The 11,838-nt window shown below is 42.2% G+C and overlaps 1 protein-coding gene across 2 annotated transcripts in view; it reads left to right on the forward strand.

The window, feature by feature from the left end:
• The window catches only part of MICU1 (mitochondrial calcium uptake 1), a 271,908-nt gene extending 261,449 nt beyond the window's left edge, over positions 1-10,459 (forward strand). For both annotated transcript variants that reach the window (XM_069071075.1, XM_069071076.1), the window contains exons 11-12: positions 6,398-6,487; positions 9,410-10,459. In XM_069071075.1, the coding sequence (XP_068927176.1) occupies positions 6,398-6,487; positions 9,410-9,567 (248 nt within the window). In that variant the 3' untranslated portion in view covers positions 9,568-10,459. The remainder of the gene's footprint in view (positions 1-6,397; positions 6,488-9,409) is intronic.
• The last annotated feature ends 1,379 nt before the right edge of the window (positions 10,460-11,838 follow it).

Consider the following 11,838-nt stretch of genomic DNA (forward strand, 5'->3'; position numbering starts at 1 on the left):
ATTCAAAAAGAAATAGATCCCTGCCAGGCACATATTGACTTAGAAAATTACAAATTAACATTATCTATGTTGTATTTTTATCTACTTTGTTAAACATTTCTCATTTATATTTTAATCTGGTTTGGCTGCATCAGCAGATTTGACCGCTCTGGTGTAGAGTAAAGATTCAGTATTCAGGTAAAGAATGAATTTAGTAATTTCTAAAGTCTTTTCAAACACTAGCATTCTGATTCTCTACTGTGCCACTTACTAGCTATAAAACTTGGGACACAAACACCTAATTGCTCTAGTACTTTGTGTCCTCATCGATAAAATGCAATTTTAAGGTTAGCTGAGTCCTAAGGGTCCCTGCATCTGTAACATCCCATGATTTCAAATGAATGGATTCTTACCTGTTTCACTTCTGATCTCATTTTCTCTTTCTGACAAGTAAGATAGAGAGAGAAAAGGAGGGGAGGTAGGCTTCAATAGATACAGAGAAAGATAGACAGCTAGATAAATAGAGACATAGATACATAATAGCAAGCATTTATTAGGCAGTTACTGTTTGCCAGGCACTATGATAAGCATAGCCTCCCTCAGGAATTCTAATGAGGGAAGACAACACCTAAAAAGGAAGTGGGAAGGGAAGGGTCTACATGTGGTGGCATAGTTTGGAGCTGATGGAGGCTTGGCTGCTGGCACAGCATGGAAGCTATCAGAGGTGTAGAGAATATGGCCTCTAGTCACAGAGCTTCAGGATCGTTTTCTTTCTGTCACTAAATTGTCCACAGTGATGACCTACATCTGCTGTAGTCTTTAGGAAGGAACAAGACGGTGGCAGCAGCTCTTGAAAGCCTTGTTAGAAGATCCTTGCAACCTTCTTGACAGCATCTTTCCTTTCACCTGGTGTGTGTTGCTTGTCCCCATGTTCATCAGACAGCAGTACTCTTGCTTCTAACATAGCATGGGCATCCTGCAGAGAAGAAAGGCCCTCGTGTTCCTGAGCTCTGCCACCTCTTTTGGACTGTCTTTGTGATTTATAAGATCACAGAATTGGAATTTTAGAGCTTCGAAGAGACCCTAAAGTTTACCTAATCCCCCCTCTCCTCCCCCATCCTTATTTTACAAATGAGGAAACTGGGATGCAAAAAAAAAAAATGTCCTTTGCATGAATACAAGTGAAACTGAGGCATCTTCACAATGTTCTAGGTCATCATCTGGGGTGGCAGTGACTTACCTAGGCACTTAAAGCAGGGACAAGGAACTGTACCTCTTATTTAGACAATGGAGGCAAACTCTCAGGGCCAGCTGCTGGTCGAGCTCTTGACTGGTACTGTTATCCCAGTTACTGGGGGCCTTGCTAACTCACTCATCAGTTAGTTAAATGTTTATTTTCATTTACTCTTAATCACACATTGAAGGCTGATTTGAGAAGCTGATCCTTGCAGGGCACAGGAATAAACCTTTGGTAAGCCTTCACTTACCAAAAGCCACAATGGCCGGTCCCCCTTCACTGAATTCAGGATAAAGCTTGAGTGTTCTATTCTTTAAATGGCCTCTTATCTCCAGTTCATCTCTGAAGAGAGGTAGAGATACAGACGCATTCCTCCTGGTGGCTCACAAAGAACCCCATAGGGCCATTGACATTATTCAGAAGCTCTCTGGATGGTGCTTTCACCAAGTTTTATTTTTTATTTTATTTGGAAGAAAAGAGTCAGGGAGAGGGATTTGCAAGTCAGAATCAATAGTGCAGGCCATAGAAAGAACAATGGATTGGAAATGGAGAAGCCTAAGCTCATCATCTTCTTCTGCCACTAGTTCATTTTGTGACCTTGAACAAGGTCACAACCAGAACCTTTCTGGGCCTGTTGTCCCGTCTCTGAAATGGCAGATTGTACCAGATGTTCTCTTCCAGAGCATTTCGGAGACTCAGTGAGTGGAACAATTTTAAAAGGGAAAGGACTGTATAAACAGAAATGAGACACAGAGATGTGGCGATTAAGAGTATGTGGATCAATGTGAAATGACAAAGGAAGGCAGAGAGAGGGTTTATTAATATTGAATTAGCACTGCCCAGGAAAGAAGATACCCCGACTAACAAGGCTGTAAGTCCACTTGCTAGACATATCCTTATAATGGAGAAATGTTCTTCATTAGGGGCCCACAGCATGATGAAAATCTCTTTGTTGAATATCGTTACCTTTGCTCTCATTGTTTCTTCACAAAGGGATTTTATAATCCTGCTTGGGTTTTCTTACACAAAAAGGAATATGCTGACCTGCTGACAGTATTCTGGTCCACTTGGCAGTTATGGCTGTCATTCAAAATTTACACTCCGATTCTCCTGTGAACATAGTTTAGCAGGACTTATTCATAAGACAAATTCATGGGGCCTGATACATGAGCTGAAAAAATCACATTCCATCACCCGCAAAGCTGAGAGTTAAAATTTAGCAGTATAGCAATCTTTGGATTCCCTAAAGCACAGACGTGAATATTGGACATGGTATCTTTCACCTTGTTCTAAAGCATTCTGAATGCTCATTCATCTGAGCCTATATTCCTAAGGGGGATTAGTGGTGCTGACAGCAGTACTATATAGATGGAAACATTGAAATACAGAGTATTTAACATTTCCAAGGCCACCTTGCAAGGTTGTGCCAAAACCAGTGATTTCAAGACAAAGGCTACTGCTCTCAAATATTGAATCCTTAGGAGTTACAACTGAGGGTGCAGCTCGGAGCTATTCCTCCCAAACTGCCATGTGTGTTTAACACTGTTCTGCTAGAGCATAGTAGGAAGCTCAGTGGAAATGGGCAAAACCTCTCTTGCTATGCTTTATTGGATCCCTGTTCCAATATCTTCCTTAGCCCCAGAAATAGCATCTGGAGAGAAGGGGGAGAGGGAGGTAAGAAGGGGACAAAGAGGGAAACCTACAAGTTCTCACTTCCTTTCCAGACAGCAGTAGCAGCCTCCTATGCTCTCCCCGCCCCCAGTTCTCTCCTGATTTCCAGTCCTTGTTGTGCACAGCTGCCAAAATTGTTATCTGTCAGACACCTCCTTGTCACATCACTACCTTACTCTGTTGTCTCTTGGCTTGGTCTGGCAGTTAAGACTCTGTGATCTGCCTGCTCATTTCATCCCACTTCCAGCTCTCGATACTTTATCATGATATACCCCACTATGCATGCTCCAAACAAGCTGAACTACTTGTCATCCTTAGCATACTTGATTCCTACCTCTATCAATTTTTTTACCCATGACCACTTTCAAAAATTCTTTAAAAAACTTTCCCAGATAAATCTCATTCCTTAATCTAGATCTCTACAAGAATTACGCACATCTGCAGTTCCCAGTACTTTCCCCCAAGAGTGTTAACATATTTCTGATAGTTGTGCACCTGCTTGGTATAGCTGTAACCTGGTCCACCCATTCTGGAAAATAGTTTGGAACAATGCTCAAAAAGCTATCCACATACCCTTTCTTCATTCCAACCATACTGCTACTAGATGTTTCCCCCAAAGAGATCAAAGAATGAGGGAAAAGACCTACATATACAAAAATATTTATAGCAGCTGTTATTGTGATAACAGGGAATTGAAAACTAAAGGGATATCCATCAATTGAGGGAATGAACAAATTACAAATTATGATATGTGAATGTGATGGAATACTGTTGTCCTGTAAGAAATGATAAAGGGTTGGTTTCAGAGAAACCTGAGAAGATGTATATGAATTGATACAAAGTGAAATGAGCAGAACCAGTAGAATCATTTCTGTGGTTTTTATTTTATTTGCAATATTTACAATATTGTAAAGACAGTCAACTTTGAAAGACTCTAACACAGTGACAAACTATAATTCCAAAGGATTCATGATAAAACATACTATCCAGATAGAGAGATGATAGATTCAGTGCAGATTGAAGCATATTTTTTCTTTTGTTTTTTTTCCTTTTTCCTTCTTTTTTTGGACACGGCTAATACAGAGATTTGTTTTGAATGACTATACTTATTTGTAATCAGTTTTGGGGTTTTTTGCTTTCTCAGTGGGGAGGAGAAAGGAAGGTTGGAGGGAAAACTGAAAATAAAATTTAATTATTTATGTGCATGTGTACACACAAAAGCATAATTAACTGTGCTCTCATTTTGCACATTTTTTTGTTTTTCCTAACTACTCATTATAGGGGTGAGGGATTTATCTGTGTCTTTGATGCACCTCTTAACATCCAGTGCTAGGCTAGACATGAAATAGGTGCTCAGTGAGTGCTTATAATGAGCTGGCCATCTTCACTGGCAAGCAAACGAAGATCACTAAGGTCAGGGGGCAAGAACACGGGATAAGAATCTGGGGAATTCTGGATAGTGTTCCATAAGGACACTTCTAGAGTTTTAAAGCCTCTCCTACCAGATAGTGAGCTCCTGAGGGCCAAGGACCCTGACTTACTTAATTTGCCATCTCCTGCATCACAGGGCTTATTACATCATTTTGTTGTTGTTTTGTTGAATGAATAAATGAATGAAGCAAACTGGAATGCACCTTGAGGACTGTAGTTCAACTCCCTATAATTTTGTAGATGGAGAAACCTGAAGGACGGACTGTTACTGGTGTCACTAGACTAATGGCAAAACTCAGACTATAATCCAGGTCCCTTCCGGTTTGCTATTCTTCCCACCATACAATGTTGCCTGTGGATTATTAGAATACTTTTTCCCTTGATTTTATTGAGCACCGTATTAAGTTATGTGAGTTGACAAGAGGTACAGAGAGAGAACAGGGGAAGATGGTAGCAGGAATAGAATAGGTAGAAAGAAGGACTTACTGACTCCTAGTTTTATAGTTACATTACCATTGGTTCTTTCTGATGAAATTCATCTAATATTTACTAGAGAGGATTTCATTGTTGATTGATTCATAGCTTGAAACTGACTCTTTTTCCCTCTGGGTTTTACAGTAATTTGTGTGCACTGCTGTCTGTGCTAAGCATTGATGGTGATATCTAGGTTACTATGAAGGTGTGCATAATAAGCCTTGAAGAATTGGGGTTTGCAGAGAAGACCTCTCATCTACCAGAGCAAGATTAGAAAAGAAAAAGCAGGCAGAGACAGGGGAGGGAGGCAGGCCTTGTTTTTTCCTCTTGCCAAAGAAGTTTGAAAACCTTTCATTTCACTTGTGTCTTAATACCCTAGTAAGAGATTCAAGCCATGATCAGGACTGTTATTTAAAATTTATTTTAAACCAAATTGTCCTTGGTTATAGCTAGTATGCTGCTCTTTTTTGCCTATAAACAAAAGCTCTCTTCATATGTGTAACAGAAGAGAGGTCTTTTTCTGCTCATTTACTGGCTGGTTTTAAACTTGATTTTAAGCAATTAGGTTTCCTTATTGGGAGATACCTTTGAAGGAAACTGCTGATGTATCAGGCATCATTGGCAAATCATGGCATATGCCCCACACTCTCACTTCTGTCAACTAATATAAGAGACTTGAGTCCAGGTTTGGGGCCAGGAAAGTCCACTCAAATTGTAGTTTTCTTATTCAGGGTTTGAATGTTGGTAAAAGCTTTGCGGCCAAGGACTTTAACCCCCCACCTATGAAAGTAAACAAAATAAAGGTTTTATCCTAAGAACTGAAGTGGGGTGGTACTGAAGAAGGGGGAGAGAAGGGAGTATATACTGTGGGTGTGAGATTCTGAGCCATCCCAAGCCCATTTGTGAGGTCTCTATGAGCCATCTCTGAGAGCCTGCAACCTACTGCAGTTACACAGTTTGGACATAATATGGCAACACTGGCCTTGGAGAAAGTAAGATAATTCAGGCTTCGTTGGTGTAGCTTTCCAAGCCAACAAATTATAAACAGTTTGCTTTTTTGTCAGCTCTTTGAAGGAGAGTTACAATCTAGATGATTAGGGAGCATCCAGAAATCAGAATTTACTTCCTTTATCTATTCTACCCATAAGGAATGCAATTCTGTCTCCAAAAAACTGGTTGAATAATTTTATCTATAGGGAATATTTCTACCTATAAGGAAAAATTTTCAATCAACTACTTACTTTTTTATGCAAATGAAAAATGAATCTCTCCAAGGGAATACTTCTGGAGCTTTTTCCTCTGGCTACAAAGGACCCTAGGATAGATCCCACATAGAGAGTTGGAACAGACCTCAGAAGACATCTAATCCATTCCCCCTCATTTTACAGAGAAGGAAATGGAAGTCTGGCAACATTATGGGAGTTGCCCATAATCAGCAAGTTTCCATCGGTATTTTAATTGTTCCGTGTCACAATTTCATAAATATCAGAGCCAGGATTGGAACAGAAGTCCTTTGGTTCCAAATGTAGCACTATTCCCACTGGACCAGGACTTTGACAAGTTGCTGAGCTATGTCAGTATAATGTCACCTTTTTCCTCTTTCAGTGACCATGCAACAGGTGGCAAAGACTGTAGCTAAAGTGGAGCTCTCAGACCACGTGTGTGATGTGGTTTTCGCACTCTTTGACTGTGATGGTGAGTAGGGTGCTTTGGCTTGGGTGGGAAAAAACATTTCCTTAGTGGTGGTGCAGCATATGCTGTTTATAAGGTCACCTTGCAGACAGCTTTAAACTTCCTCCCCTCATTCCAAAGTTAGAGCCACGAGCAGTAATGATATCAAGGGATCCTAACCCCGTTACGGGGCTTTTCAGCCTTAAATTTTATCTGTCTAGTCTTTTAGGCCACATTTTTTCTTTTTTTTTTTTTTAAAGCAATTGGGGTTAAGTAACTTGCTCAAGGTTACACGACCAGTTATTTCTGGATGTGGTGCTGAGTATCTGAGCCCGGATTTGATCCAGGTCATCCCGACACTGGAGCCAGTGCTCTTACTCGCTGAGCCACCTGGCCACCCCTAAGCAATTGGGGTTAAGTAACTTGCTCAAGGTTACACGGCCAGGTGTTTCTTGGTGGGTGCTAAGTGTCTGAGCCTGGGATTCGATCTCCAGGTGTTCTCAACACTGGAGCCGGTGCTCTTACTCGCTGTGCTACCTGGCCGCCCCAACATTTTTTCACTCTAATACAAAGCAGAAATAGGAAAGTCAGCCTGCTTTTCATTAAGATTAGGAGCTCAAAAGAATTTTGGAGTTTCTAGGGTAGAAGCTAAAAGTACTTTGTTCAGTCATGAAGTAGAATGATTCACAAGAAGCCCCATCTCCAGGGACTCCATTGAGTTTCTGTATTTTCACTGGGGGACCCCATACTTAGAATTCTCCCCTCATAGCCATCTATCTCCTGGCCAGGATCCCTGGCTTCAAGTTCTAGCTAAATCCTTCTACAAAAAACCTTCCCTGGTCCTTGGTGTTAGTGCCTTCCCTCTGGGATTATCTCCAATTTATCCATTATATGTCTCATCTGTACATAGTTGTTTATGTGTTATGTCTGTTCTGGAGAACAGAGACTATATTCTTCCTAACTTTGCATACCCAGCATTTAGCACAGTGCCCAGCACTAATAGATGCGTAATGACTGACTATAATGTCCAGTTTTCCCCTTCTACTGAATGGTCCTGTCAGAGCTGTGGACGTGAGTATCTCTGCTTCCCTGCTCCGCTGTGGCATCATCATTACCTGGTAACATCAGTTAATCTGGCTTCAGTGTGGACCTGCCCTCTCTGGTTATTGTTTGAGTCACAATTAGGATTCAGACCATAGACCATCCTCCAGAGATCATGGCTAGTGGGATTCTCAAGTTTTTCTGTATTCTTACTGCCTTGGTTGAGTTTATATTGAGAACTAAGGAGTTGAAGTCATGGCGTCTGCTTCTAAACCAAGACTTTACTTTTGGAGAGGACATGGGGAAAATGTGACACACATCTCTCTTACTTCTTGTCATGGTAGCACCATATTTGATAACATGAAAGACATGCCAGGTATTCAGCAGTATCTCTAGAGTAAGACATTGCTGGAAAACATGAACTATTTATCAGCAGAACCCCATCTTGTACTGTTAGAGCAACATTCGATTTTCAGCCAAAATAATTCTGGTAATAGAATGATAACCATAAATCTGACTTCTGGGGTGGAAGGGAAAAACTTGATCAAATGAAGTTTTTCAAAACTAAATTGAAGATGCATAATGAAGCCATTATCAGAAGTGATTGACACTTCCCAGGAACTTTTTTTTTTTTGGCTTTTTGGAGGGGGAAGGCAGGGCAGTTGGAGTTAAGTGATTTACCCAAGGTCACACAGCTAGTAAGTGTTAAGTGGCTGAGGTCAGATTTGAACTCAGGTCCTCTTGACTCCAGGGTAGGTGCTGTATTCACTGAGCCACCTAGCCGCCTCTTCCCAGGAACTCTTGATCTGTGTTCTGTTTAGTTTTTTGATGCAAGAGACCTATAGAGACCAATAAGAGAAATTCAAATCAGAGTTCTTATTCAGAGTGAACTCAAGATCTTGGACAATCCAATTCATGAGGGAAGGCATCCTTTGGGATTGTGGATGCTGTTTTTCTTTGAATCTGAAACTCTTAAGAATGAATTCAGGACCTCAGAAGCCTTGCCCTGACCCAGAAAAACAAATCAAATTCCCAAAGGTACCAGGGCTTCCCTGCACAGATCTTAGATTTAATCTAACCCTGAACCAGGGTGGGATTGATTCTAGAGGATTAACACTGTGAACCGAGGATGCCGTCTTGACTTTGAAGTTTGAGCCCCAAACCTACAGGCACAGCAAAAATACTACTTCTGTTGACAGAAAGGTCCAAAACTTTCTGCCCAAGAAACCCAGTCCTCACCTAGAGGATCCTGGTGGTATCCATATCCCTGTCCTGAAAGATAAACTGTCACCATATCCACAGATAACGAGCGGCCTCGACTCTCTGGGCTTTGTGCCTGATGGGGTGCCTGACTGCTGAGTTCACATCTCTTGGCCTTTCTGCTGGGAGTCATCTCTCCTCAGTCATGATACTCCCCAAGCAGGTGCCATCACAAGTAATTCCTGTGCCTGTGCCCAGATATGACCTAGAAGTTAGGCTGGGAGATGGGGGCAGCCTGATCCTTGAACCTTTTGGAAGCCAACTTTGTCCCAGACTGTCATACCCCAAGCCAGTCACTTAACCTCTGACCTTCATTTTGCACATGTGTCTGATGAGAGGGTTAGGCCCCTTTCAGCCCAAAAATTCTAGATCTTTGAAGTATAAAATCAAAGATTACCCCTTTAAGGACCCAAGAGATTATCTAGTTTAACCATACCTACCTGACAGATTAGGAAAATTAAACACAGTGATAAATAGGTTGGGGAAAATCGATACGCGGAAGTTTGATTTTGGTTTGAAGTGTTGGTTACAGTTAGGGTGATATTTGGTATTTCTGGGTAACCCTGTGACTGCTCCAGGAGATTTCCTTGAGACTTCCTGCTCCAGGAGCCTCCAGTAACACCATCTGTGTTTCTCTCCCTCTAGGCAATGGAGAGCTCAGCAACAAAGAGTTTGTCTCCATCATGAAGCAGCGGCTCATGAGAGGCCTGGAGAAGCCCAAGGACATGGGCTTTACCCGCCTCATGAGGGCCATGTGGAAGTGTGCTCAGGAGACTGCATGGGACTTTTCCTTTCCTAAATAGTGACCTGCAGCACCTGGAGAGTGCAGACTGCTCCAGCAGCTCATGTGCCTTCCAGCATGCCTGATGGGGTATGGGGAAGGCCGGCCTGGTGCCCCTGGAAGTACTACTTGTTCCCTTCTGAGGACATAACCTGTAAATCCCACCAGCCACCTTTCTCCCTTTTTCCCAGGGCTTAGTCAACACAAGGAGTTCTCTTTCTGCCTCTTTCACATCCTCCTCTCCAGAAACCCTGCATTGGCTGTGTTGCCAGCTCCTCCTGTGTCATGTAATCAGGCTTTTCACAGATGTAGGCTATGTAGGGCCTATGAGTAGGCCTAGAGGGCAGCAGTGAGCCTGAGGAAGCTCCCTCAGAGGAAACATTCAAGCTCCCTTTCCTCCCTGCATTGCTTTTACCTTCATGATACTTAAAAAGTATTTGCCTTCCCCTTCGCTCATTTTTTTTTAAAGAGAACTCCATATTGGGGAAAATGACTGAACAGCAGTTTGAATATCTGTGACCAATGGTAATGAAGGAAACTTGGTCACTGTTGAAGGGTTTGACCAGAGGAAGAATTTGTTTTATGTTCCAGGCTGGTGCTCTCTCTCTGGCCTTGAGGAAGTAATATTCATCAAGAGGAAAAACCTGGCACCACTGAGCTCCTGATCTGTAACCAGCAATGAATGAAGTGTATTGGGCTTGCCTCCTGAGCAGGGAAGAGTCAGCAACGATGCTCGATTTAATGAGCAAAATTCGTTGTCTCTCTCCTCTCTGCTGCACCATTTCTGATTATTTTCCCATGGGGAGCTATAGAACACGGCTTCTCCACAACAAAGGCCTAGATCAGGATCCATATCTATCCTCAGTCTTAAACACTTCTGAAATATCACTATAAATATACAACTTTGCAATGAATTCTACAAGAGCTCCTGTCACCTTCTTTCTCCCCACCCATACTTCACCAGGTTTGAGTCCCCTGCTGGTAACAGACTGACTGACAGAAATGTCAGTGTGATGAGGGGTTCAGGGGCACAATGTGTGGAGGGGACTTGGTCTGGGAACTCAAACATAGATTCCAGGCACACACACCGGCTCCCCCCCTTTCCCCCCCAGCCAGCTATGTGACTTAGGCCCAGGGTTCTTAATCCCTTGGGGATCTTAGATTTCAAGAATGTAAGTGAACTTGGATGAGGGAAAAAAACGATATCTTTATTTTCACTACCCTCTAACTAAAATCACTTCCTTCAGTTACTTAGAAACATGATTCTTAAATTTTTTATTTTTTTACTTTTTGGAGGGCAGCTGGGGTTAGGTGACTTGCCCAAGGTCACATGGCTAGTTTTGTGTTAAGTGTCAGAGGCTGGATTTGAACTCGGGTCCCCCTGACTCCAGGGCTGGTGTTCTCTTTCACTGTGCCACCTAACCACCCCCAGAAATATGATTCTTAGAAGGGTTCCAGGGGCTTCACCAAACTGCCCAAGGAATCTATAAGAACCTCTGCTTTAGACACATCATTTCACCTCTAGACCTCTATTTCCTCATTTGTGAAATGAGATGACTGGAATAGATTTGCCTTTGAGATTATTCTAGCTCTAAAGTTTTATGATTTTATGATTTACTGGGATTCCTTCAGCTTCCATAGAACCTCGGCTAATTCGACCTGTGTGGCCATGTATGATGGTCTATATGATGATGTATAGGACAACTGTTAAAATGCAGAGATCACAGAGTGAGCATCTGTGGGCAATGAGCTCTTATTATCAAAAGGAAAAAAAAGTCCTGCAGAGATCTTGTTGGATCAACAAGGAAACACCAACATTTCCTTTGAAATAGTTTGAAAATCCCAGTTATAGCAATCCATCTGGGATTATATTAAACCAGTTTCTAACCTTTCTTTTTTCCTGAGATCACCATACTTTCTAACCTTGCCCATTCTTGCTTTCTCTATACTGGAAAATTGTAACTTCATCTGTTTGAACAACTATGGGCAGGTAAAGACTGCCCCGCTCATCCAGCCCTACACAGGACACGAGGCACGTGGAAGCTTAACCTCAGTGTCCATAGTTCCTCTTGTCTCCAATCTCTCCTCCCTTCCTCTTTACCTCCAGCATGGCAGAACAGGATTCTTTTTTTTTTTTTAAGCAATTGGGGTTAAATAACTTGCTCAAGGTTACATGGCCAGTTATTTCTGGGTGTGGTGCTGAGTATCTGAGCCCGGATTTGATCCAGATCATCCCAACACTGGAGCCAGTGCTCCTACTCGCTGAGCCACCTGGCCGCCCCTAAGCAATTGG

Source organism: Petaurus breviceps, unplaced genomic scaffold (assembly GCF_028583685.1).
Source record: "Petaurus breviceps papuanus isolate PSGF00001 unplaced genomic scaffold, PetGlider_PUasm1.0 90825, whole genome shotgun sequence".
In the NCBI taxonomy this organism is placed as follows: domain Eukaryota; kingdom Metazoa; phylum Chordata; class Mammalia; order Diprotodontia; family Petauridae; genus Petaurus; species Petaurus breviceps.